General features: G+C 43.8%; 1 protein-coding gene across 3 annotated transcripts in view; it reads right to left on the bottom strand.

Annotated features, from left to right (window-relative positions):
* Positions 1-24538, bottom strand: part of LOC108801659 (protein FAM49A-like) — a 43462-nt gene extending 18924 nt beyond the window's left edge. The window contains exons 1-2 of one of the 3 annotated variants that reach the window (XM_018573562.1): positions 24429-24538; positions 8464-8544 (exon numbers count right to left, since the gene is read on the bottom strand). In XM_018573562.1, the coding sequence (XP_018429064.1) occupies positions 8464-8533 (70 nt within the window). In that variant the 5' untranslated portion in view covers positions 8534-8544; positions 24429-24538. Of the gene's footprint in view, positions 1-8463; positions 8546-8716; positions 8783-24428 lie in introns of those variants that run through there. The other 2 variants (XM_018573561.1, XM_018573560.1) reach the window with 2 other exon arrangements.
* Positions 24539-24851: the final 313 nt, after the last annotated feature.

The following is a 24851-nucleotide window of genomic DNA, read 5'->3' as shown; positions in this document are numbered from 1 at the left end:
ACTCTACAGTGAATAATAACACAACCTTCATTATCACATAAGCATCCGCATAGTATCAAAATCATACAATGATACCGTATGTGCACTCTTATTTGTATTGATCTTTTAAATGAAGTGCTCCTTAACCAATGCAAATCGAGTATACTATAGTGGCAAAGTAACCACAATAGGCAGCAGAGCAGCTTAAAATGCTGTACAAACTTGGGTCTATGGGAGAATGACCTGTATTGTAATTGACTAATCAAACAGTCCACCATATGAAACTGCAAACACTCACATGCAGCTTAAACAAGCTTCATTCTTTTCTAGAAGGTGTCTTGAGTTTACAATAACTTTACTGTAAGTCAATGTATATTTAAATTTTAGTTTTAGAGTGGCAAGGGGAGGGGTTAGACTATAGAACCACTGTCAGGTTTTTCTTCTTGCTGTCCGAGTCCCGACTAGGGTCACTTCTAGATATCCATTAATAATACTGAATAAACATTTTAATAATACCGAACCTTTCCTGTGCATGATGTATATATATAACAACTATGAAAATATATATATTTTTTAATGGTTTTCTCTATCTCTTTCTTACATCTCTGTCGAGCTACCATATAGAGTAGCTGCACTGCACTAAGTTTAATAAACCAAACAGCTATACAACCATACAGACTGCTAGCAGTCCAGGGAGTTTTAATTGTTTTTAAAGGGATATTTTGTGTATAAATAAATATGATAATATGACTCTATTATCTCTATTTGCCTTATGGGATCAGGAAGGAATTTTATTCCCCTGTTGGAGCTAATTGAACCATGGTTAATAGGAGTTTTTTATGCTTTCCCCTGGATCAAATGTGGGCATAGTTTGACGATGTTTTTTTTTCCAACCTGATTAACTATGTAATTTACTATAAATGTATGGTTCATTAAACTCGGTGCAGATACCCTATATGGGGAGAGAGATGTAAGCATGGTACAAACCCACTTTGGAGAGATTTCTTCTCACTTCCTGTCGTAGCTACAGGACAGAAAGTGAAGGGAAATCTCCCCAATGGACACACAGATGAAAAACAACCTGAAAGGGGTTTAAACACTTCCCTATTCTATACAAAATAAAAAAGATATAACCAACTGCATCATGTACTGTGTAAAAAACATTTATTTGTACATTGCATTGAAAGAACTATATTGCAATAAGCAGCTGATTTTTAACATTCTTTAAAATTGCATCCAACCTCATGATTTGCTGAAAATGATAAATTGTTATATATTTTTTATATTTATTAGAGCTTTATGTGCTTGACACTAGGGATGCTCCAATACCGGGCATTTTCACCGGAACTTTAATTTTTTTAATTGAAGCAGCTGTCTGAGGTCCCACGCTTGCCAGGGACCTTGGCAGCCTTCCTGTGAACCACGGCACCATTTTACAGCACCGACCTCACATTTTCTGATTGGGGAACCACACAGCGCTGCTTACAGGGCTTCTGCCACCCTTGAGGCCCTCTGAACCCCACCTGAGAGCCTGCACAGCCCACCTGAGACCCCCCTCAACGCACCTTAGACCCCAAACAGCCCACCTGAGACCTCGCACAGCCCACCTGACCCCGAAAGCCCACCTTAAATTTTGCACAGCTCACCTGAGACCCCACACAGCCCACCTGAGACCCTGCACAGCTCTCCTGAGACCTGGAACAGGCCTTCTTAGACCCCCAAAGCCCTCCTGAGACCACGCACAGCCCACCTGAGAGCCCACACAACACACATGAGACCCTGCACAGCCCTCCTGAGACCCTGCACAGCCCTCCTGAGACACCAGAGACATCAGACCCCCACCCCAGAGCAACACAGAGTATGTAGCTTCATATTATTCTGCATTGCTGTATAATGTATTGTTGGGATTTGTAGTCCTCTATAGCTGGTGGTATTCTGCATTGCTGTATAATGTATTGCTGGGATTTGTAGTTCTCTATAGCTGGTGGCATTCTGCATGGCTGTATAATGTATTGCTGGGATTTGTAGTTCTCTAGAGCTGGTGGTATTCTGCATTGCTGTATAAGTTATTGCTGGGATTTGTACTCCATTCTAGCTGGTGGTATTCTGCGTACTGTATAATGTATTGCTGAGATTTGTAGTCCTCTATAGCTGGTGGTATTCTGCATTGCTTTATAATGTATTGCTTAGATTTGTAGTCCCTCTACAGCTTGGAGTCAATGGCAGAACTACCAGGGTCTCAGTGGTTGCAGCTGTGACTGGACCCTGGCACTCCACCACTGTCCTAACATCATTAGTCTGCATTGTTTTAGAAAAATTGCCACATGACACTAAAAAAAAAGAAAATCGAGATTGCATCACATCAAGCAGCAGGGAAAGAGATGCAAAGCACACTGGGAATCCAGGAAAGTGATGGTAAGATAAAAGGCAGCACTCACTACATAAAATAGATTTTTTAAAAGTAAACTTTGACTGTATTATGAAAAACAACTCTAGTATGTATTCCTGTTATAATGCTCATGTTATAACAGGAGAGTTCATACATGGGCTCTACAACTCCTTTAAGTAATCTTAAATTTATATATAGGATCTAGCTGCTATTATCTCATTGACCAGTCATAACCTGGTCAAATGCTCCAAATAGTAATGTGAGTTCAGACATACTCAAAAAAAGTTCAAGAATAATTATAGTTCCGAGATGCAGTAATTTGAATTGACTCCTTTTCTTAATCTATGCTTTTTCTAACTGTAAAATGTTTCAGACTGATGAGTCACTGAACACCAGTCTTTAAGATTTCCTCTTCAAAAATGTGGCTTTGAATGTTGCTGTGTTTTTACTTCTCCTTTTTTGAGCTAATGGGCTAATGGGTACACATAGAAAGGGAAATACATGTACTTTTTTTTCTTAAAGTGTATCCAATTTTTTTAATTATTCGGATAAGGTGGTGAGTGTATAGAACTCGTCAGGTTTTCATTGCTATGTTTGTCCCCATTAGGGAAATACACTCTCTGGATTTGTCCTGAAGACCATTGTCACTGGGGCTGAAAGTGAGGGAGAAAACAAAATGTGAGTTGCGATTGAATACTTCCAATGGAGACACTTATTCCGGTGACAACTGTCTAACTTTTTTTTTCATTTTACAGGAAATTGTACTTCCTGTTGTATCTACAGAGCAGGAATTGAAGGACAATCTCTCCACAGATGGAAAAAAACTAACAGGGGTTTTCACCTTTCCCTACCCTATTTAAAATCAAAAGAAACGTTTTTACTTTAGTTATACTTTCAATAATTCTTTAGATTTCTATATGTTAGTCATGAGTTAGTACCCAGGTATGAGATAAGCTTCAAAAACTAGTTATAAAAGTGCAGAATGATGGGGTTTCAGTTCACTTTGATCACTCATACAGATTACCTACTTGGTGAAATGTGGTAGCTCAATCAGTATCAATGTCATGGACATCTGCACAACATAACAACAGACTGGACAAACTAAGATCCAATTATATTTGAACTCTGTACTTGCATACTTGATTGTTAATTAAGGAGGATCTGTAAGTTGTGATGGTACTTGAGGATCTGAAGGGGTCAATTGGCTCAGAAAGCCAAGACAGCCATTATGACTGGCAGAAGTCAGGTGGTACAACAGTTGGCAGCATAATGACATCAATTAAAAGATAAGCCATACAGGCAATTCCTAGACTTTTATACTTAGGGGGTTATTCACAAAGGAGCCAAAGGATCCAGCCGTAGCTTCGCTATTCACTATAGCACGTACAGCAGCCGAAGGCGGCTGAGCGGCTCAGGCAAGCCGAAGGCATATGCTTCGACTCAACTGAGCGGAAGTGACACCCGAAGCGTGGCGAACGGCCTGACTAAGGGCTGGCTGTAAGCCCTGCAAATGACAGCTGGCGCTGCTGATCTGTCAGTAAAAAATAACAACTGGGCGGAGCTGGCTGCGACGTCCTGTCCGGCTCTACCCAGTTGTTATTCATTGGCCGGGACCTGCTAGAAGACGCTAGCAGGTGCCGGCCAACAGGAAACAGTTGGGCGGAGCTAGCTGTCACTGCTAGCTCCGCCCAATTGTTGTTTTTTCCTTTAAAAAAAATCTTTATTTCTTTTTTTAATATTAATATAATTTTTCATTTTTAAAAATATTCTTTCTACTTTTTTGTTCTACTTTTTACACTACTTTCTATGCAGAGCATGTTTGGCTAACCGAAGTGCAGCCGATGTACAACTGATTTCAGCCGATGTACGGCTGATTTCAGCCGATGTACGGCTGAAATCAGCTGTTCTGGGCCAAAGTGAAGTGACCCGAAAAACGTTACTACCCGGTTATTCACTCGGCTGCCTTAGGCAGGTTTGTGAATAACCCCCTTAATGTACATAGATTAAATCCAAAAAGTTGAGTGAGTGTTTTCCATCACTTTCTAGTATTATATAGTGTCATGATTTGAGCCTTAGTAACTCTAGTCAACCAGGCTAAGTGACACTGCTCTGGTATGAAGATAATTACCTGAAGACTAAACAGCAAAGCAGGGACTATATTGCATGTACAGATCATAACATAGAGAACACATACCAACCAGCTCGAAGTTCCTGCAGATAAACCACATAACTTTTTTACAGACCATGAGACTTAGTGCTATATTGACTTATGGCTGTACTCCAGGATAAGCAAATATTGCCTAATTCAAGAGGCATGTGTATTCTTACTTGAGTCTTGGCGGTGACTATTTTTGCAAAGGCATTTGGACACACAAAGTCGATTTATATACTTTGTGGCTACTGAAAAATATATTTCAATAAACGTTTTTGTGCCCTGAGTTCAGTTTTAAAGGGAACATACAGAACTTTTCCATATACTTTGTTTCATTTCGTATGAAGAGCAAAGAGATTAGATTCGATTACACACACAACTGAAAGTTTTCAGCTGGCTTTACACCTATAGATTTTCTATAGATTTATTTCTAGCAGCCTATGGCCAGATGGAAATAGTGCAGACAGATTCCTCCAACTACGCTAAACTGTGTGCATGGAAGAATCTCCCACTGGGCTAAGCTTCAGTATCTTGCTAGTCAGCCCCGCTGGCTGTCAAAATACCTGAACAATCTGATTGGATGCAGGCATTGTTGCACTTTTTCCATCTGACCATAGGCTGATAGAAAGAAATCTATAGAAAATCTATAGGTGTAAGGCCAGCTTTATAGAGCAGGCAAACATTTTGCTGAAGTCTTATAAACATAGGTTGGCAACAAGTATACTTTCTTTTTCATGTGGAAGCTAAGTATATCTCAATGCTAAAGCCTGATGAAGAGACCCTGTGTGGTCCCGAAAGTGCTTGTTTGGTCATATGACAAAAAACTTCAATAAATGAAGCTTTTGCTATCTTAAAAGGACTGGTGTGCTGATGACATTTCTACAATTTAGCTAAGTGTATCTGAACACATTTGAGGTTAGTGGCATAAGCAGAAGTGAGTAGTCACAACCAAAGTCATTCAGACAGGCGAGCAGAATGTGTACCTTAGTGATTCTTTACAACCAAGAAATGTGAGCAATATAGTAACAGTAACATACATAGAGCATCAGCATGAAGGTGTACAGACAACACAATTCAACAATGGCTGCATTAGAACAAGGCTTTCTCACCTTTTGGCTGCTGATCGCTGGTGGAATACTACATGTTTAATACTCAATTATGGCTCTTCTTTAAAAACTGAAGTGTGTTATTTAATTAATTCATCTAATTATTATCCATAACTGCCTCTTTTTAAAACATTAAATTAGGGCTGCAGCTAACGATTATTTTCATAATCGATTAGTTGGCCGATTATTAAGTTCGATTAATCGGTTAATCGGATAAAAAAAAAGGCTCCAGTGATGGACTACTAGTTTGTGGTGAGATTGTAGTCCATCACGGGAGCAAGCTTGGCGCGGTAGAAGTAAAAAAAAGAGTGTTGCGTGGCTTCGGCGTCCTGTCGGCACGGCGGGAGCAGCGTGCGGTGGGCGTGGCTTATGCGTCCTGTGAGCACGGCGGGCGCAGCGGGACGTGAGCAGCGTGTGCTTCAGGCCGCGTGTAGAGCCCCGAACAGGGAAATCAATCGATAGCCGACGAATCGACGATCGAAAACGTTGGTAAATCGATTAACTGTTGCAGCTCTACATTAAATGTATTAACGTGGTGTTTTTGTTTTTTATTATGCATTGTGAATATTAAAACCCAATACTGAACCATGAATACTGCAGACAACTGAGTATAAGTTGTAGTTGTATAACGTGTAATTGCATACTATCAAGAAACACTGATATGTTATAGTCATTGGTAAATGGACCAAAAAAAAAAGTTGCATAGTGTGTTGAAGAAAAATGCGGTACACATTAAACCCTCATGCATGTGAATGTTTTGAGTGATCATTGCTTAAGATGTATGAGATATACAATAGAGTTGCTTGTTGACTGTGAGACCCTCCAGAACTGGAGGGGCTGCCTTAATAAATACAATGCATTATACTGAGCTTCCACTTTAAGGGGAGGTTCTACGCACACTGTTTCTCCATACACCCCAGGTAGATTCTCATTACATTTTCCCACTTTATCAGGAAGTAATTAATTTGGGAATTTCCTCACTCAGCAGAGCTATGTGATAAGGCTCAGATCATGTGAGCGTGCAATGTGACAGGAAAAGCCACTGGTGTATTAAACCTCAGAATCAGAATGCTGGGTTTAAGGACAGTAAGGAAGGATTTCTCACAGCAAATTTAACCATCAATAATTTGCATTTCTATTGCACATTTTAGGAATATGGAAGGCATAAAAGTTTACTGAATAGTTTTATATTGACTGAAGCAATCTTTAATATATGACTGAATATAATGGTGGACTTCTCTATAATGTAGACATTCTGTTATTAAAGTAGGTCTGGCCCCTAAAAATGTCTTTATTATACAGTTATTATCCTTCAGTTGTTATACAGTTACAAGTACCACATCTTGTCCTGTGTCGAAGGCTCTGCTAGGGCTCCATCATGGATTCTTAGGAGCGCTATTCTGTGTGGTTTCAACTTGGGTCATATACAGTATGTGGACACCTGTCTAGTGCATTCACTCACAAGCAGTGTGAACTCCCTCCTGACCATCCTGCACCATCTATCTGACTACACAGTGGATCATGGTCACTAAGTATGTCACCATTTAAGGAGTGATCAAATGGCAGGGAGAACATCTCTGTGTTATAGCACTGGGGATCCCTGGTTTGAATCCCAGCCAGGTCACTATCTGCAGGGAATTTGCATGTCCTCCCTGTGCTTTTGTGAGTTTCCTCCGGGTAGTCCGGTTTCCTCCCACACTCCAAAGACTTGCTGGAAGGTTAATTGTCTCTTGTCTAAATTGGCTCTAATATGTGTGTGCAGGGGCGTCCCGATCCTTTTTGCCACCTGAGGCCAGGGAAAAAAGGGCGAGGGGTGGGATTGCTGGTGTACAGGGACACTGCCGATCTGGCCGGCGTCCCGTCCAGCGCCTGGCAATCAGTGACACCGCTGGATGCCAGGAGCTGGGCGGGACACTGGCCACAGCATCCCAGGTTGCTAAGAGCCAGATAGGAAATATGCATGGCCTTGACACATCTCCCCGCCCAGCTCTTAGCAACCAGTAATCCTCTGACTGGAAAGGGATGGCAGGCACACTGCAAACTTTGTGCGGCCATGCCGCTCTGCCTGCCACCCAAATGACCCTAAGAAATGCCGCCTGAGGCAACAGCCTTAGGCTGCCTCATTATGGGGATGGCCCTGTGTGTGTATGTGAGATAGGTACCTTAGGCTGTACGCTCCTGTACGCTGAGGGCAGGGACTGATGTGAATGTGCAGTATGTAAAGCGCTGTGTAAATTGTCAGCACTATATAATTACCAATAATAAATATTCTACCACTATACTAGTTTAATGTAGGTTTTTCTTGTATTGATAAATGGACACATCACAGGTTTATTCCAAAAGGTCAATGTCTTTAAATATACATATGTATTAAAAAATATAGGTGGTTACTGGTTCAGTAAACATCAAAAAGAAAAAACAAAAACAAATTAATAATGGAAGCACATGATGAACGCAGTCTCGTCCTCTCTTACTATACTTGTGTTACACAGTGCTAAGGGGTGCTGCTACACATTTTATGCTTGGTCTCAGTCAGCATCATACGTTATCATCATACTCTATTCCTTTCATTTACACTCTATTTGTTTCTAGCTCTGTCAGTACACATAAGAATTCATACCTCACGCGATTACACTTTACATGATTTGCTTAGCATTGCAGGTGCATGTGAAAAACCCAAGTTTGTATTGCATTAAAAAGACATTGCTCCTCTTTGAGGCCTGTGCCACACCACCTGTTTAGCTGCAATGGTCAGCCTGGCTCTTCTTAACCCATCTGTTCACTGGTCTCGTGAGATACTTATAGCCAGCATACAAGTTAACAAACATCCTACTTACTTTCAAAATCCAGGAAAAAATGTGGACAGTTTTCTAAATCTTTTCCCAAAACTTTAATAAGATTTCCCATGACCCGTCGACCTAAAAGTAAAAAGAAAAAGACGTTAGAACAACCAATAATATGCAGGCATCCATTTTACATACACTACTGACTGACTTCCCCGATATAATGGAGAATGACTGGTGGCTGGTCGTCCTGTAATATAAACATACATAGAAAGTATAATAGGTGCACAATAGCATCCAATCTTACATGTTGCTGCAGACGTAAGATTCTCTCATACTTTGTTCACGGAAATGCAGCTTTTTGTGTTACCACTTCTGTTTTTGTCTATTTCAGAGCAGCAGAAGGAAGCTGCTAGTCAGTTTGTATTCCTCACACTTCCTGTGTAGGAGACAGTAATCAGCTCATTGTACATATCTGTGCTGATATACATACACCTTATAAAGAGACCGCATGAGCCTCAGGGCTTCTTTCAAGGCATGGAAATGCTTTTACAGTGTCCTTGCAATAGCTTGTGAACCACATGCTTGAAAAATTTAGAGGTTAACATGAATATTATATTAATATTCATAATATGTTTTACACTGTTATTATGAAAGGTTTAGAGAACAGCTGCTTTGAGTAGAGCAGGGCAAGGCAACCTTAGCACTCCAGCTGTGGTGAAACTACAAATCCTATGATGTCTCTGTCTCTGGGATTCATGCCTGTGGCTTAGGGTTGCCACCTTTTCGTCAACCGAAACCCGAACACTCTAGCGATGCGCTGACATTTTTTTGGGGGAGAATGAGTTGAGGCTTATTCATATGTAAATAGCCCCGCCCCTTCAAATGTAAGTATCACTGCCGAGACTATTTTCAGTGCCCCTATCTTAATTTTGGCTGCCCCTGTCTGCCTGACTTCTTGTGTCCGGGTTTCTGCTGCAATAAAACCCGGACACAGCATTCAAAATCCGGACTGTCCGGGTCAGTCCTGGACACGTGGCAACCATACTGTGGCTGTCAGTGCCTCATAGGACTTTTATTTCCACAACAGCTGGAGTGGTAAGGTTGCTGACCCCAGGGGCGGATTATGGGTGGAGTATGGCTCAAGTGGACCTGAACTCAAAAAGTGAAAAGTTACAATCTTATAGGGAACATCTAGAAATGTTAATTGCGCCTAAGCAATGCCCTGAAAATGTTCCCTTTATCTTAAATTTCTCCTTGAAAAAAAGGAAGTGCACATCCTGGTATGTTAGTGTGCCTATGCCTCATAGCTGTATATCTGCAGTGTTAGATCATCTAACACTGTTTCCTTTTAGACTAGACTCACTGCTAAGTCACACTACTAGTCTCACCAGAGTTTGAGTAAGATTTGCTGATGTCAATACTGTGCTGTTCATTGTTCTCTTGAGGACTTCCTGAAGAGGAAGTTGTACCTGAGGACCTACAGTGCAAGCATCACCTTGCTTCTGCTTAATTCATAATGTGGATCTGTGCTTTCTGCACCTCAGCTGCTCATAAGATCACCAGCCATCAGGGAAGCAGCCCTAACATGAGGATGCAAAGCACTGCTCCTATACCAAGATGGTTGCCTCCACACACAAGGCATGGTAAGTTATTAGTGGGGAAAAAAATCACCTGTCTATAAACAATACTGGTGACTAACCCTTTGTCCTCTGCCTGCCTTTTTTGAGCACACCTTCCACCTACAGGGAGTCTACAGGTAATACTGGTGACTAAACCTTTCTCCTCTGCCTGCCTTCCTTGAGCACATCTTCCACCTGCAGAGAGTCTACAGATAAAACTAGTGACTAACCCTTGGCCCCCTGCCTGCCTTTTTTTTTAGCACAACTTCCACCTACAGGGGGTCTACAGGCAATACTGGTGACAAACCCTTAGCCCTCTGTATACTTTTTTTTTGAGCACACCTTCCACCTGCACAGATTCTACAGGCAATACTGGTGACTAAACATTTGAGATCTGTCTGCCTTTTTGGGCACATATTCCACAGTACAGGTCCTCTTCTAATATGGAGAGCTTCAACAAAAAAGCAATAAGTTTTACTTTCGGTACTCTGGGTGCTACTCTAAATTATCCTCTGACATACCTTGACTGCCCAGCAGCCCTTATTGAATCCTTAAAATGATCATCCTCTGAAGTCTTTACACAAGATTTTGGCAGTCCTTTGGGATACATAGCTTATTTTTCGTGGTGCTCAGAGGGTCCCCCTTTCCCTGGTCCCCCAATTCTTCTCTTGCTTTTCCTCCTTTTCTTCCTCACTCCTATCTCTATGCTTCTCTTCCTCTCCATTGCTATATTCTTTTCTATAGAATATGCATCTACTAGTTCAAATCTTACACTGGTATGCAGTCCGGAAAGATATCAGTTCCCTTTATTATTCTTGATTTGCTAAGTTCTGCATATGTGATGGTATACGTATAACATTACTATATTATTCAAAAGCTACATTTTTGCACTGGAGACAATCCGATGTTAGTACTTGTTTATTACTTATCATTTACGCTGAAACCTATATGTCGCATTTTGTATTTGTTATGGCAGTATGTCTTATTACTTGTACTGACTATTTGTATTTTTTGTACTGCATTCAGTCAATAAGCTCAGAGGCCATCGATCTAGAAATCTGCCTAGCTACTTATGCTCTCAGCTACCTTACCAGAAGACAGCTAAACTCTGCACATGCCCATGGATCCAGCAGCATACTATATATAAATAAGGATCACATACTAAAGAAAGACCTTTACTTCAACAAAATGGCTGAATCTTAGGTGCCCCCACAAAGGACCAGCATCAGTAACACACAAAGTTCACTTTAGCATTTTTGCTAACCGAGAATTCAGACTGAAGAAATATGTTGATGGTTTGTAAGGAAAACCGATGACACATAAGATAATGCAAAATGTATTATAGAGACCACTAGTTTGGGTACTTGCATTAGGTTATATTTATAGTTGAGGCAAACAAGGCATAGGAGAGTACTGTACACAGGCAGGGCCGGTGCTAATGATGTAAGCAGCCGGGACAACAGCCAGACTGCTATTGGCTATTTTAATTTGAAATAGCCATTAGCAGACTGGCTATTGAAACACCAGCAACTGAGCAGAGTAGCGGACCTGAGAGAGAAAGTTGTCTCTTAGTATTGCTCCTCTGCTCAGTGGGAGGTTGCAATAGCCAGCCTGCTATTGTCTTCTGCAATTTTAAATAGAGGGGTGGGGGGCACCAGAGGTGGCTCTTTAATTAGGCAAATTAGGCGGTCGCCTTAGGCCTCGCGCTCCCGAGGGCCTCATGGCCGCCTTGTTTGCTCTGTCAGAACGGCAGCCAGGTAGCGTTGTGAGCTCTCAGCCCTGTCGCTGTCAAACTGAGACTCTCAGTTGGACAGTGACAGGGCTGAGAGCTCATCATTTACCTCGAACGTTGGTGCGGACCATCGGCTCGGTCTTCTGCACGGAGCTCCGCCCACCAGCCAATGAGAAGAGACCTCACCCCTCCCATCCACCACACGAGGATCTCTGGCTGGGAGGGTGGAGTTTAACTGCAGAAGCTGATGGAGATGTCGTCCAGCACGCTCCCGCCCGCAAGACATGGCCAGCACAGCAAAGCACTGTCTGGCTGGCAGCCTAGAGAGCCCTGTGGAGAGCTCTGTGGAAAGCAGGTGAGAGCCCAGTGGAGAGCCCTGGTTTAACCAGGGCTCTGTGGGGTCTCACCAGGGCTTTGTGGGGGTCTAACAAGGCTGGTTAGACCCCCCCACAGAGGTTTGCTACCCTGGGGAGACCCCCTGAGAGCCCTGGTGAAACTCTACAGAGCCCTGGTTTAACCAGGGCTCTGTGGGGTCTCACCAGGGCTTTGTGGGGGTCTAACAAGGCTGGTTAGACCCCCCCACAGAGGTTTGCTACCCTGGGGAGACCCCCTGAGAGCCCTGGTGAAACTCTACAGAGCCCTGGTTTAACCAGGGCTCTGTGGGGTCTCACCAGGGCTTTGTGGGGGTCTAACAAGGCTGGTTAGACCCCCCCACAGAGGTTTGCTACCCTGGGGAGACCCCCTGAGAGCCCTGGTGAAACTCTACAGAGCCCTGGTTTAACCAGGGCTCTGTGGGGTCTCACCAGGGCTTTGTGGGGGTCTAACAAGGCTGGTTAGACCCCCCCACAGAGGTTTGCTACCCTGGGGAGACCCCCTGAGAGCCCTGGTGAAACTCTACAGAGCCCTGGTTTAACCAGGGCTCTGTGGGGTCTCACCAGGGTTCTCAGCGGTCTAACCAGGCTGGTGAGACCCCCATGGAGCCCTGTTGAGACTCTACAGATGCCTTGGTGTAACCAGGGCTCTGTGGGGTCTCATGATGGCACTAAAGGGGTCTCACCAAGGCTCTGTGGGACTAACAAGGCTGGTTAGACCCCACAGTGCCCTGATGAGACCGCACAGAACCCTGCTACCCTGGTGAGGCCCCCTCAGAGCCCTGGTGAGACCCCACAGAGCCCAGGTTGGTGGGACCCCACAGAGCACCGGTGAGACCCTATGGATCCCTGGTGCTGGTGAGAGCCCCATCTCGCCCTGGGGAGACCCCACAGAGACTGGTTTAACCAGCGCACTAAAGGGGTCTCATCAGGACACTAAAGGGATCTCACCAGGGCTCTGAGGGGTCTCACCAGTGCTCTTTGGGACTAACAAGGCTGGTTAGACCCCACAGTGCCCTGATGAGACCCCACAGGACCCTGCTACCCTGGTGAGGCCCCCTCAGATCCCTGGTTTAACCAGGGCTCTGTGGGGTCTCACCAGGGCCCTGAATGGGTCTAACCAGGCTGGTGAGACCCCACAAAGCACCGGTGAGACCCTACGGAGCCCTGGTGCTCGTGAGACCCCATCTCGCCCTGGTGAGACCAGACAGGGCACTGGTGAGACCCCGCAAAACCCTGGTTTAACCAGGACTCTGTGGGGTCTCATCAGGGCACTTAAGGGGTCTCACCAGGGCTCTGAGGGACTAACAAGGCTGGTTAGACCCCACAGAACCCTGGTGAGGCCCCCTCAGAGCCCTGGTTTAACCAGGGCTCTGTGGGGTCTCACCAGGGCCCTGAATGGGTCTAACCAGGCTGGTGAGACCCCACAAAGCACCGGTGAGACCCTACGGAGCCCTGGTGCTCGTGAGACCCCATCTCGCCCTGGTGAGACCAGACAGGGCCCTGGTGAGACCCCGCAAAACCCTGGTTTAACCAGGACTCTGTGGGGTCTCATCAGGGCACTTAAGGGGTCTCACCAGGGCTCTGTCTGGTCTCACCAGGGCGAGATGGGGTCTCACGAGCACCAGGGCTCCGTAGGGTCTCACCAGGGCTCTGAGGGACTAACAAGGCTGGTTAGACCCCACAGTGCCCTGATGAGACCCCACAGAACCCTGCTACCCTGGTGAGGACCCCTCAGAGCCCTGGTTTAACCTGTAGGGTCTCACCTGGGCTGTTTAGGGTCTCACCAGCACCAGGGCTATGTGGGGTCTCACCTGGGCCCTGAAAGGGTATAACCAGGCTGGTGAGGCACCACAGAGCCCTGGTGGAACCCTATGGAGCCCTGGTGCTGGTGAGACCCCATCTCGCCCTGGTGAGACCAGACGGAGCCCTGGTGAGACCCCACAGTGCCCTGGTTTAACCAGGGCACTGTGGGGTCTCACCAGGGATCTGAGGGGTCTAACCATGGTGGTGAGACCCTACATAGCCCTGGCGAGAGCCTACATAGCCCTGGTGAGACCCTACAAAGCCCTGGCAAAGCTCTACAGAGCCCTGAGGAGACCATGTGGAGCCCTGGGGTCTCACGGGCTCTTTGGGGTCTAACCAGGCTGGTGAGACCCCCACATAGCCCTGGTGCTGGTGAGACCCTACACAGCCCAGGTGAGACCCTACAGGTTTAATCAGGGCTCTGTGGGGTCTCACCAGGGCTATTTGGTATCTCAACAGAGCTCTCTGGGGTCTCCCTGGGGCTTTGTGGGTCTAACAAGGCTGGTTAGACTCCACAGAGCCTTGGTGAGGCTCCACAGAGCCCTGATGCTCTGGTGAGACCCCAAAGAGCCCTTGTGAGACCCTATAGAGCTTTACAGAGCCCTGGTGCTGGTGAGACCCTACAGAGTCCTGGTGAGACCCTGCAAAGCACTGGTTTTACCAGTGCTTCTTGAGGTCTCACTAGGGCTCTTTGGGGTCTCACCAGGGCTCTGAGGGGTCTAACCAGGCTGGTGAGACCCTATAGAGCCCTGGTGCTGGTGAGATCCTACAGAGCCCTGATTTAACCGGGCCTCTGTGGGGTATCACCAGGGCACTTTGGGGTCTCACCAGGGCTCTGTGGGGTTTCACCAGCCCTGATTTAACCCCACAGAACCATGTTGGGACCCTACTATGGTGGGCTCTTTGGGATTTCACCAGAGCTCTGTGGGGTCTAACCAAGCAGGTTAGACCCCACAGAGCCCTAGTGAGACCCCACAGAGCCATGATTAAATCAGGGCTCTGTGGGGTCTCCCCAGGGCTCTGTGGGCTTTCACCAAGACTGGTGAGACCCCCACAGAGCCCTGGTGAGACCCCACTGAGCCCTAGTTTAACCAGGTAGCCAGCCTGCTATTGGCTTTTGCAATTTGAAGTCGACAGGAGGGGCGCCATGGGGGGTGGGGTGAGTGGGCGAGGCTGCGCCCTAGGTGGCTGCCTTGTTTGACTAGTGGGAGCACCTGCCCTGTACACAGGAAAAGCTATAAAATAATAGTTTTAGCAAAAGTGAATTCCATACACAGCATAAAATTAATGAAACACGTGTTTGTTCTACTACTGCTTATCTGCATGTCTGACAGATTAGGCTTTAGTGTATTTAATCAATGATAAGGTCATTTCAGAATAATCACTTATTGCAAGGGAACAGATACCCACTGATCTGAGTTTGTGATGGAGCTCTAAAGTATGCCAGGGTTAATGGAATGGCATATTTCCAATGAGCCAGTGTCTTATTTTCTCCTGGATTACATCCCTCTCTCACCAATTACAGCTCTATGGCCAGCAGCTGGAGAGCAGTCACCTGGAGTCACTTCATCAGCACAGAAAACTGCAAATAAAGGACCCAAAGTCAGTCAAGTGAATCAAGGGAATTCACCAAAATTACTCAGCAATACCTTATCAGCAATAGTGGCCTAAGGCGAATTGTTCTGAAACCCTTGGTTTGTCTCACTCCGGTCAGCTAGCTCCTACTTGTTCAGAATTTGGGTGCAGTTGTGTAGAAAGAGTGGTTATAGAAGTTGCAACAGTGACAGCACACTGTAACCCTATACCAATTACATGTGAGGCTACTTTGCTGCTCCCTCCTTAAGGTCAGGCACAATCCAAGAGTGCCTCTATGGTAAAATAACAATGAAGAAAAGGAAAACCCAGAGACAGGAGAGATTTTTTATGACCCCTTAAGTTGGGGACAAAGGGGTAGATGCTATGCATTTACTGTTTAAGTGAGGAAAACCATTTCCGTAATCTATTAAGACAGGGCTCAAAATTTCAAGTCCTGATCGGATTTCCACTCGCCCCCACGCAATTTTCACTCGCCAATTGCGAGGGGGCGAGTGGAAATTTTGAGCCCTGTATTAAGACATTGTACTCCCAGAGAGCAAGCAATTGAGCTGCAAGTTTGAAAATGACTTGCTAAACTATTGCTAGACTTGCCAAGCTTCACAATTTTGTTGCACAATTACAGCAAGTCTGCATTGCAACTCTCCAGATCAACGTGCTTTGCAAAAGTGCTGTACACTTGCAGAGATCTTGCTACGACCTGCAGGACTCTTGCCGTAGACATGCCAAGAAAATGTGCTACAAATTCAAAAAGTGTTAACTAGAACTTGTGCTGCAAGTGTTCTGCAAGTCTACAACTTGCCAGGAATGTGTGCAGCAAGTTAGAAAGAATTACAATTTAACCCTGCCAAAAGTTTGTGGCAAGTTATCCTTGTTATCTGGGCTGCTGTTACTTGATGGTAATGTAGGTAGAGAGTCAGAAAATATTGGCAAGCTCAACCTGGAAGGCTGAGGTTTGTGACACTCAGTATGTTGTAATGACCATTCTGAACTGACTTAGTGAAAATTCACGAACGATAGAAAAATTCATTTTTAGTACAGTTACTGGCACTTGCAAAACAATAGCAGTTGCTTAAGAACCTAGCTGTGAACCTTCTATCTAATCAATCATGCTATTCCCATATCACAGAAATTCTTCAATCATTCACTTGTTGGCTGTCAATAGGAGATTTTGTTCAAAGATTAAATTGCTGAGCTTGAGAATGTTAACCTGGCCCCAAGTTTTTTGTTAAAACCCTACTTTGGATACTTTGAGCCACAGGCAATGGAATATGTAAGGTACCTACAGACATAAGACAATGTTTACCCTATCCAACAGTTCTTGCCATTTTTAGCTTGTGGACACAATTAAAGACTCTGACAGGCATCCACAAAACATTGGAATTCTTTTCCATTCACTAATTGAGAAGTTCCCGTTCTAATCAAAAACCACCTTAATTATACTTGTTGACCTAGGCTATGGTTATAGACATTTTTGCATCTGCAACTGAAATTCAATTTGTAGAATTGTAAAATACTTTTGAGGGATTTCTGGGGGAGAAACACTCTGTTGTACTGTATTTTATTCTATGGTCCAGGGGTAGGCAACCCAGGCATACAGCTGTTGTGGAACTGAAAGTCCCATGAAGCATTGCAAAACTCTTACAGTCACAAGCTAGAGGAAGAGGCATGGTGAGATTTGTAATTTGTGCCAAGGTTGCATTGCCCTGGTATAGCCTGTAGGTCTAAATTGTTTAAACTACTCCAGGTTTAAACAATTGGAAATTGTTGTCATCAGAAATGTCAGTATTTTTAAATACTACCCTTAGTCATGCTGTAAGTGCACTGACCTCCAGAACCAAAAAGATACTAAGGGTTAAAAGTATAACAACATTTTTTTTAGTGTACATTGTTGCCATTATGTTGACTGTAATCATTATAATTTGCTGCAGAATATAGAAACTTTCACATACACACTGATGACATGCAGAAGATACACTCCGTTGTCAAACTTTTAGGGGTTGTTCACACCAAGCGCGTTCCAGGAGGAGAGAAGAGCAGTTACAGACCGGATGAAAACTGTGTCCAATGTATTCCAATGGTATTTTGGGCTCTAGTTCACACCGCAGCTTTCAGTTCCAGAGCATGTAAAAAACTGCAGCAAGCCCTATTTTACCTGTTCTGGAACACTCTGGAACGCATGGACATGCATCAAAAACGCATGCAAACGCCCTGGAATGCACGGAAATCCCATTTTAAACTAAAAATATATTTTTTTAATTTTTGTTTACCAAAACTGGCCCGTAACGCATCAAAAACGTGGCAAAAAACGCAGTATAACACACTGCAGATCTGAACGCAGGGAGTAGGCCGGCTTACATTCCAGTGTGTCCTAGAGGCCCCAGCATCCTGTCCTCCCGCGGTGCTCGTGTGGCCTGCGTTGCACATGGGGAGTGGTGTCCCGCCCCTTTCCATCTGCAACGTCTGCCACATTCAGCCGACAGCCGCACGAGCACCGCGGGAGCATAGCCGTAGCCAGCTCCTTTTGTGCATGAGCCAAGAAAAAAAACGTGTGCCCCCTATTCATTCATAACTGGGGACACATAGTACTATGTGTCCCCAGTTATTTACAAACACTGGAGTGAGCGCTGTGAGTGCAGCGGGGGATCACAGGAGAAGTGAAAGAAGCATTGCAGCTGCTTGGGGGCGGAGGGCGGAACCGCTGCCACAGAACTAAGGCCGAGCGGTGGGGGGAGAGAGAGGCGCCGGCTGTCAGAACCTGGCCGAGCGTCTCTCTCTCTCCTCACTGCTCGGCCTTAGTTTTGTGACAGCGGCTCCCTCCTCCGCCGCGGGCTGCAGCGGTTCTTTCACTTCCCGGATCCCCGCTGCATACAGATGGGGAGAGCAGCGGGGATCCAGAGAAGCACAACGGGCGGGAGAAGAGGCCATCGCGATCTACCACTGATCGCTACACGATCGACTGGTAGATCGCAATCAACCTTATGGGCACCCCTGTACTAGCAGGTACAATGTGGAGGCATCTATTATCAGTTTTTGTCTATTATCAGTTTTTGTTGCCCCCTCTGTGCCTGAATGTTGGGACAGTTTTATTAGGCAAAGCCCAACACTTCCTGGCAGTAATGGATGTTTCCTGCCCCATTCTGCCTCCCACACATTTCTTTTGGCCAGAGAGAAAGCGCCTTATAGTGATGGACCAATAAGAATGTATGTAGGTGGGAAAGAATAGGCAAGCTAGAAATGTTTTGCCCATTAAAAAAGTACCGGCGTTTGGGTATAGTAAGGGCTATGGTGTAGTGCACCCATTTTATACCTGCTAGAAGCTTTATTTTGTAAGTGACAGAGTCACTTTGTGTTTTTTCTTTATGCAAGATGTTCTTTAATATGGCTTAAGCCATCTGGATCCCAACTGGTGTTTAATAATTGTGTTTTCATATTTCTTTAAATATAAACACACAATGTTTACATACTATTTATATTATCTTGTCGACGTAAAGGTTATAGAAGTTATATATTTTTAAAACACAAAATGTTTCTAGGTTCCCTGGACTGGGTGGTAACTTGACACAGATACATAGATGATGAATTTATGTTGTGGAGTGGCTCTGACCATTTTTACATTTGTAAGCTATTTAAACAGCAACCATTTGAATCTAAAATTTACTTATGAATTCAGTACAACGGCTGTTACTTTTCATGATTTGGAGATATTTGTATTAGCAGAGGGCCGTACCTTGTACAAGCCTTGTGATGATGCCACAGGGAGAAATAAAAGCTGTTTCTCCATGCAGAAACAACATATAAGAAAAAGAGGTTGGAGGATAAATTTGGCTAATGCTTGGATATACCCTTAAAAGAATTAGTACCTCTTTTGCCCACTTTCACTTCTTCATTCTTTTGTAGAGAAGCACATTACTTTTAAAGCAGAAACAGTAGCTTCTTCCTTTGTTTTCTGAAATCGTGGGCCATTTGGCATTCCTTTTCATGCTGTAATTCTTTTCATACAATATACAGAAATATACAGTGGGACAGCAGAGCAAAGCAAAACCAGTGTACATGTTCATATTTCATAACAATTCTAAGCATACCCACAGAGTTTTACTGACAATAAGAAAATTTACTATACACAGGACTAATGCACATCAATTCTCTATGTAATAAAGCCAGTGCTCATGTTTGGAGTTCTCCAAACAAGCATTGGAGTGTTGAGAAAAAGCCTCAATATTAGCATTTTCCTCAGCATGCTGATTTATTCAACATATGAGTATGGGCATATGGGTTCCAGGTGATTTTGTATCTTTTTATGAATCTTACATGTACTAGCAGGATTGCATAAGCAGCTTTTGTATTATTTTGTAACTGGAAACACATTATAGAGGTTAACTTCAAGGACAGAGAGTCTAATGATTGTTAAAATTTAGTCTACCGGTGTCCTTCACAATACAAAACATTCAGAGATGACCCTGACCTAACCTTCTGTCCCCGGACTTTTAGTAGAGACGTTATTAAACCAGACAAGGCTTAAGCAAGAATCTGAATACTCTGTCTTAAATGATTATGTTTATATCAGCTTTAGATAGCTTTATTTATTCTGTCTGTGCCTGACTCTCCAAATGGGTTAGGGTATCATAGATCATTTAAAGTCTGATAGTTTTTCCCATTTGAACTGCCTGACCTCACACACTGTCTCCTACCTACTGAAATTTTTTACAGCATCATATAAGAGAGCCCTATAGTAGCATTCCTCTTAACTAAACAGCTATGTCATTTGATAATTTTATATACATGCTATTTTGCAAACATGATTCTTTATACTAGTATTACTAGACCCTACTAAGTACTGTTTCACCACTATCCTACACCAAAGGGACACAAGCCCACACACTGGATCATGGAATAGATTGCCAACTGCAAATACTCACCTCCATATGGCCACTGGAAGCAATGAGAAATACATGGTACTTCCAGGTGAGGGAAAGGTGACTCCCTGTCCTGCTAGAACTAGACAGGAACCTAGCACTGTTGCATTGGGGCAAGGATAATAAAGTCATTGGTCCTGTGTATGCTCCAACAGAAATATGTCACCACCAGAACTAATTTCTTGTAGCAAAGCCAACTTATTTATGTCAAGAGGTATCACATCACAGTGCCATATTTCCTTGCTATGCAAGACCCCTTCATCAAGACATGTGACATGTGGGGTCTTGTGTGGCTTTGAAACATAGCACTGCAGTGTGCTTTATACAACATAAAGGGACCCCTTTCTATTAGAAATCTTGTGTTAAACTCCCCTCAATATGTTCCCAGTCCATAGATGCAGTGGCTGTCTTAATTTTCTTTTTTGAGGTAATTTCCCCTATTTTTACCTGGTGACCTTGACAGAATTCCTGTCCTAGGGTGACAACACTCACTGTACTGAATCTATAGAGGAGTAGTCACTTCACAGAGAGAGCTAGGAACAATGCTAACTAAGAGTCAGCAGAGGCAGAGATCACAGAAGATTTCTGGCAGGAACAACAGGGACATTTATAACAACATTTTCAATTATATATTTGACAGACAAAAATGGAGCACACCTGAGAAGGTTATTGTTATTTGCTTACTCCTAAAAGTTTTTTGTGGTTTAAACAAAAAAATATAAAAAGGGTTTTTTTCTGGCCAAGGTTGGCAAGACCTCCATACTGCCTCCCTAAAAATAACAATTAACCAGTATTTCTGACCTGGATTACTGGGCTATTTTGTTGTACAATACAAGAGTCCAGAAAACATTTAAGAAATATAAAAATTACTGCAGATCATATGCTGCACTGCTTTTCACAACATTTGAAGTTTTATTGTGTGTCACGATCTGGGGACCAAGGCACTAGGACACGAGAGCTCCATGTTTTGCTGAGCAGGCTGGAGTCTTGGACTGGAGTGAAATCTGGGTTGCAGGTCATAGGAGACTTAAGGACTAAGAAGGTCCAGGTCTCCACAGAGCCTCTAATGGTTAGGATGATTGGCTGCTTGACACATTCCAGGTTGCGGCCTTCTAGTGCACCCACACAGGCTAAAGGGCTAGTGGAAGCACCAGGAAATTGGATACAGAGACAGGTAGGGGAGAAACCTGAGAACAGGAGCATAGGAACAGTGGCACACAAGAAAAGAGAGACACAAGAAAGGTGCAAAACGCACAGCACAGGATGCACTGAAGAGGGAAGCCACACAGAAACTCTGGAGACAGTGGTACACAGTAAAGGTGCATAGCAACAGGTATACAAGAGCACAAAGGTAACAGGTACAACAACACACAAGGGATGTTCGTTGCACAGAGATACAGGAGTAGCATAAACTCACAGGAAAAGCCACAGGAAGGTCTCAAGGAATACATTCAGGTACACGTAGGGCCAGGCAAAAGGAACACTTAAGCAGTGAAGTAAGACTTACAGCACACAGGAGAAAGCACAGGATGGCCTCAAGGAATACACTCAGGTACACTCAGGAGACTTGGGATATAAAAGGGGCTCCAAGAGCAAGGTAGGGAATAAAGCCAAGCAGGTAATCAAACTGGGTAGATGGGAAGCCAACAGTACAAGGAACCAAGAGAGCGCAGGGAATGCCAATCACAGGAAACACAGGAACCACGAGGGGTCCGACACAAGAGATAGGACTTTGTTGCTCGAACGAAGAGCAACAAGTGAGGTAAAGATAAATAGGGGAGGGGGAGAGCAGATTGGCTGGAACCTTGTGGAACACCATAGGCTGACAGCCAAGCACCAGGGACCAACAGAAAAATTCGGCACAGATTACTGGACATTGTGGTGTGTTATAACTTGAAAAACATTGGGAACCACTGCACTATATAATCACCATAAGTGATACCTAAGTTGGTTGTCATTTGTAAAAAATAACATGTATGGCTATCCTAAAAGTAATGTCAACTATACTTATCTAGGTAGATAGAGAAGCCCTCCGCACACCTCGCAGCAGTCCCGGCCAATAAATGAAAAATGGTGCTCGCAGTGATTAACCACGGATGGCGCCGTGCAAACACAGAACAAAAAAGCAGATCACCAGCACTCAATAGTAAAGTTGAATATGTCCTTTTTATTCCACCTAGTCACGTCTTTCTGCCTTGAGGAAGGGACCCTGCGCGGCCCCAAAAACGTCGGCTTTTTGGGTCACTGTGACGTCTTTGTCCAATAAAAAGGACATATTCAACTTTACTATTGAGTGTTGGTGATCTGCTTTTTTGAACTATACTTATCTGACTAGGCTACGTTAGTGTTCAAGGGCAGTAATATGTTCAAGAAAACATAAAAGAAGATCCTTATTCATTTATGATTGCTGTGGCAAGCACAACATGAAACATTTACTGCTTTGAGAAAAAATAAATCCATTATTCACCTTCATGTTATAGTGACCAAATGTGATAGTGTACCACCATTTTGGAATGTGTTAGCTTAGTCAGAAATGTGAAGAATTTTTGTTGGACGTGACCGTAAGGGCTGGTTGATGTGTGGTATCGCATACCCTGGCACTGGTCACACAAACAACAGAGTTTGATAGTTCATTTCAAATGATCAGATTCGATTTCCCCCTCTGCATGCCTATGCACTGTTGCAGTACATGTTATGCAAACCTCCCCATGAGTCATATTGCATTTATTGCAATCAGAAATCATCTTTTATTGCCTACGCAAAACTGATCAAAACGTATACGTATTGGTTGATATAGGTTAGTATTGTTTTAATGCTATTTTAATGAACAATACACTACGCGCACATCCATATGGATGCAGTTTTAGGGTATACACTAACGACATCTCAAACTGAGGACTATAGCTTTTACTTGCATCAAGAATGAAAATAAAAATAACAGTCTATTTAAAGCAATGGCATGGTTCCAAACGTCTCACACATATTAATATTCAATAAACCTAATGTTATGCTTTATTTCTATAGTTTCCTTCACTTTCCTTATCTTAAACAATAAAAATAGGGCTTGACATTTCGTATACTCCAGCTGTAAAAGATGCATTAGGAGCTTATGCTCAAATATCCCCTATGCTGAACATTAGAGGGTCACTCTGCTATGTGCAGGCACGGCACCAATGCTGTTGCTGAGCCGCAGACAACTCCCAACCTTCCCACTCCACTGCCTCTCCCACTGAATCAGCTGTGTCTAACACAGTGCAAATCCATTATCCAGCATCACTAGAGGGAGCAATGATTGTAAGGAGGGGGAGAGGCACAGTGCGGCAGGAGAAGTGAAGGAGAGAAAAATGGAGGGAAAAGGAAGAAGAAGGGATGGATAGAAAAAGAAACCAAGGGTCACAATAGATAAAACTTGGTATCAGGCTGTTCATTGCAGATTGGCTTCCTATGTAGCACAGAAACTGGACACTTGCCAAATGTCCTACACACTCACATGCCACTTTCTTCACTAGTGACAATGTGAAACAATACACATCAAGGTACATAAGCAATCTATTATAATATATATATACAAACATTGACTGTTGCATTGCACTAAATGCACACATACCTATCCAGGTAGTCAAAAATAACCTTTATACTGAATCCAGCCTACTCTTGAATAGAATGCCAAATAAAAATGAAACATATTTATGAAAGTCACATGGTTAAATCAAAGCCACCGTTTGCTTCTTTCCTTCATCAACATTAGAGTGACAATATGTAAACCATGCATTGAATGCTTTTACTGTGCATGATAGACACACTGCAAACATCTTATATGATATAAATTCCAACTTAAGACATGCACCTATAATAAGATGAATATTTCTAACAATGCATACCTAATGATCATATATTTGAGTGCACACTTATATAAATAAGAAAGTATGGCCAATGTCCCCTGCTGCCTACCAACCGCACACTCATACAGCACACTCACCCCACAGCCGGCAGCAGGAGCATGTGAGGATAGAAGAGTCAGCAGCACAGTGAGGCTGTGTGTGTATGTGTATGTCTCTGTACCAAGGAGTCCTGCAGCTGCTAACTGTGCAAAATACATCACAAAAGCAGACACCCTCCCCCCAGACCAACTGTGACGTCTACATGGGCAGATTAACCTCCTATATGCTGAACCCTCGCAAATTACCCCCATGTGGAGCATCAACACTAGGAAGCTCATCCCCAGTTGTGCACTGCAGATTATTAACTCTCTGTATTTTAAATATGAATGCTAGATGAAATAAAGAAAAACTCATGCTTATTGTAATTCAAGCCAAAAATAACTGGAGACATTATTCCAATGTTACTAAAGGCAACCTTTGTCTATTTACTAGGGAACAACAAGATCAGGCAAAGACAAGAC

Source organism: Nanorana parkeri, unplaced genomic scaffold, assembly GCF_000935625.1.
Source record: "Nanorana parkeri isolate BGI_ZX_2015 unplaced genomic scaffold, ASM93562v1 scaffold2425, whole genome shotgun sequence".
Taxonomy (NCBI): Eukaryota; Metazoa; Chordata; class Amphibia; order Anura; family Dicroglossidae; genus Nanorana; species Nanorana parkeri.
This window is presented reverse-complemented; position numbering and strand designations above follow the sequence as displayed.